General features: G+C 70.0%; 1 protein-coding gene across 1 annotated transcript in view; it reads right to left on the bottom strand.

Annotated features, from left to right (window-relative positions):
• The window catches only part of CRTAC1 (cartilage acidic protein 1), a 10351-nt gene extending 7443 nt beyond the window's left edge, over positions 1-2908 (bottom strand). The window contains exons 1-2 of the mRNA XM_019502684.1: positions 2721-2908; positions 42-238 (exon numbers count right to left, since the gene is read on the bottom strand). Of these exons, the coding sequence (XP_019358229.1) occupies positions 42-238; positions 2721-2893 (370 nt within the window). The 5' untranslated portion in view covers positions 2894-2908. The remainder of the gene's footprint in view (positions 1-41; positions 239-2720) is intronic.
• Between the last annotated feature and the right edge of the window lie 207 nt (positions 2909-3115).

The following is a 3115-nucleotide window of genomic DNA, read 5'->3' as shown; positions in this document are numbered from 1 at the left end:
GGGGCCGGGGCCGGGGCTGCGGCGCGGCCGCGGGGGCTCACCGGAGAAGGCGTTGTTGGTGTTGAGGAAGTAGATCTCCTCGCGGCCGTCGCCGTCGATGTCGCAGGCCGCCACGCCGATGGCGTTGCCTTGCCGGTCCCGCAGCGCGTAGTAGGGCGAGCCGCGCTCGTCGGGTGCCACGTTCACCAGCCGCCCCCGAGCCCGGTCGTACTTCAGCACCAGGTTGGGTCCGTTGTAGCTGCGGGGGCGGGCGAGCGTGAGCAGCCCCGGGGCCCGGCGCGGGCTCACTCCCACCTTGCCAAGCGTCGTGGGCCGGGCCTGGCCTTGCCACCCTGCGCCCGGGGCAGCTCCAGGGCCAGGAGCAAAGTGCCGGCTCTCGCCTGCCCGGCTGCACGGGAGGCGGTGCAGCCCCGGCCCTGGACATCACGGCGAGGGGAGCCAGGGGCCTTGTGCTGGCTCTGCGGGGGGCTGGTGCCCGCTTCTGCCCCATGGGGGGGTGCCTGGGGTCCCCACGAGGTCTGCCCAGGGCAGGGGGAGCAAGGAGCATCCTGCCCCCCCAGCCCCACTGCAGGCGCCACGTGCGGTGCTCACGGGGAAGGGGGGGCTGGTTTCTTCCGCTCCCGCGGGCGCAGTAATGACCCGAGGAGCCGGAGCGTGGGGAGCAGCTGCCGCTGCGGGGAGGGGAGGGGGGCCCAGCTGGGCTGTTTCACCCTCTTTTAACCCTCCCAGGCCTCGGCCAGGGGCAGTGGAGCCAGACCCCCCTGCCTGTGCCTGTGCAAGGCTCCAGGAGAGCCTCCTTGGCCCCACTCCAGCGTGTCAGGCAGGGCCCTGCCCCCTCCGGCGCTGCTGCCAGTTGTGCCCGGAGACTGCGACACCCCGAGACTGAGCCCTGGGGGCGCAACGGGGGCATCAGCTCGCGGCCCAGGCACTATGAGGTGGTGCTGAGGGCAGCGCCCAGGCCCAGGGCCCTGGTGCTGCAGGGAAGGCAGCTACAGCCAGACGGACGGGCTGGCTGCACATGCTCACCTGCGCGAGCTCGGGCACATGCACCAACATGCCCCTTTGCCAGCATCAGAACGTGTGCGCCATGGACCCGTGCAAACCTCGAGCACGTGTGCAGGCATACACGTGCAAAGCCTCTGCTGGCATCAGCACAACAGCTGCATGCTGCTGCACATCAGTGACATGCACAGGCACCCACAAAACTCTCCATGAGAGGAGTGCGCACACACGTGCGAGCTTCTGCAGGTGTGGGCTGCCCCGCATGCCCATGTGCACATGCATGTGCTCGCACACGTGCGAGCTTCTGCAGGTGTGGGCTGCCCTGCATGCCCATGTGCAAGCCCCTGCAGGTGTGGGCTGCCTCGCATACGCATGTGAGTATGCATGTGTGCATGAGTGTGCAGGCACAGACACTCCTGTCCTCCCGGCCATTGCATGCTGTTGCCGAGTCGCCCGGCTCCATGGCCACTGAGACAGGTCCAGCCCCACTCGTGGCACTGAGGACACAGGGAGCGCACGGCTCACTGGCTCCTGTCAGCCCTTCCGAGCCGTCACACCGATGACGGGCTATAAAAAACCTCCAGCCAATTAGCGGTGTGGCAGGAGAGCGCCGAGCCCTGTCAGTGGAGCCGAGCCGCGGCACCTGGGGGTCACACGGGCACCGCACTGCGGAGCTGGCCCCGGACACCCTCCCTGGGTGCCCAGTGTCCCTTGGGGGCATGAGCGCCAGGCTGCCAGTTCTGCAGGGGTCTGGGCACCACCCGCAGCCCGGGCCCAGCAGGCAGGAGCTGGGGCAGGCAAGGGCCATGTTGCCTGCTCCAGTGCAACCCCCCGCTTGGTAGAGACCCCCACTCCGGGAGCTGGGAGCTGCAGCCCTGCCCCAGCCCCAGCGCGCGAGGGTGACCTCTACCGCCAGGCTGGGAGGGGGCTGGGCAACGCTATGCAGATGCCGAGGCCTCATTACTGGGGGCTCGTTAGGAGCAGAAAGGTGCTGGCTCAGGCAGAGCTGGGCTGCGCTCCTGCCCCACCATGCGGAACCAGCCGCGGTCTGGCAGCTTCATCTGGGGGCGTCCCAGCTGGGGATGCGAGTGCAGGGAGCACACTTCCCACCTGTACACGCACAGGGCCTCCACGCACGCATGTGCATGTCACCTGCAGACAGAGCCAGCAGGCACCAGGCTGGGTTTTGCAGGGGTGGGGCGGGGGGGACACTTGGAGCTGGCCTGGCTGCCCCCACCCCTGCCTAGGCCCCTCTGCAAGGGGATCATCCCCGTAATGCATAGATTACTTCCCGACCTCGGGCGCTGCCCCCTTCCCACAGGCTCTGGAGGGGCCCCCAGTCCAGCGATGCCGAGAGCTGCCCGCCACAGGGAACTCACGCCTCCCGGACCAGCTCCTTGCGGGGGTCTGGGCAGCCCCAGCCCATCTGGCCCGCTCAGAGCAGTGCTGGGCAGAGGGCCCCGAGGAGCAGGGAGCCGGGAGCAGCATCGTGGCACCACGAGGCTCGAGCCAGGTCGCGGCAGGGAGGGCAGGAAGGGGAAGCCCGAGCAGGGAGCAAAGCCATGACTGCGGACCGGCTCCAGCACCAGGCGCGGGGGAGCTGCCCCATCCCATCCGCACCGCGCATGGAAGAACCCCGGAGGCGCCCACCCCCACACGGCCCCCACCGCCGGGCTTGGGGCGGGGAGGCCGAGGCGGCCCCAGCCGCAGGTACGCACCCAGCCACCACGATCTCGAAGTCGCCGTCGTGGTCCACGTCCGTGACGGCCACGCCGTAGTTGAGCTGCGTGGGGTTGCTGTCGTAGTCGGGCGGGAGGACGCGGCTGGTGACGGCCGTGAACATTGGCTCGCTGCGCTGGGACGCCCGGGCCAGCGGCAGCACCCACAGCATCAGCAGCAGCCTGGGCACCTGCAAGCGAACCCACGCGTGGCTCAGACCCGGGGCCGGGGGTGCCCAGGGGCTCCCTGCCCGCCGGGGCTGCTGCAGGGACTCCGTGCCGTGACGCAGCCTGCAGGGCTTGGGCTCTGCGCCAGGGCTGGATAACGCTGCCGGGTGCAATGCCCCAGGGAGCTGCAGTGGGGACGGAGCCTGCCCAGCTCGGACCGGCCCTGC

This window comes from Gavialis gangeticus, unplaced genomic scaffold, assembly GCF_001723915.1.
Source record: "Gavialis gangeticus isolate Ggan-Ray unplaced genomic scaffold, GavGan_comp1, whole genome shotgun sequence".
Classification (NCBI taxonomy): Eukaryota; Metazoa; Chordata; order Crocodylia; family Gavialidae; genus Gavialis; species Gavialis gangeticus.
This window is presented reverse-complemented; position numbering and strand designations above follow the sequence as displayed.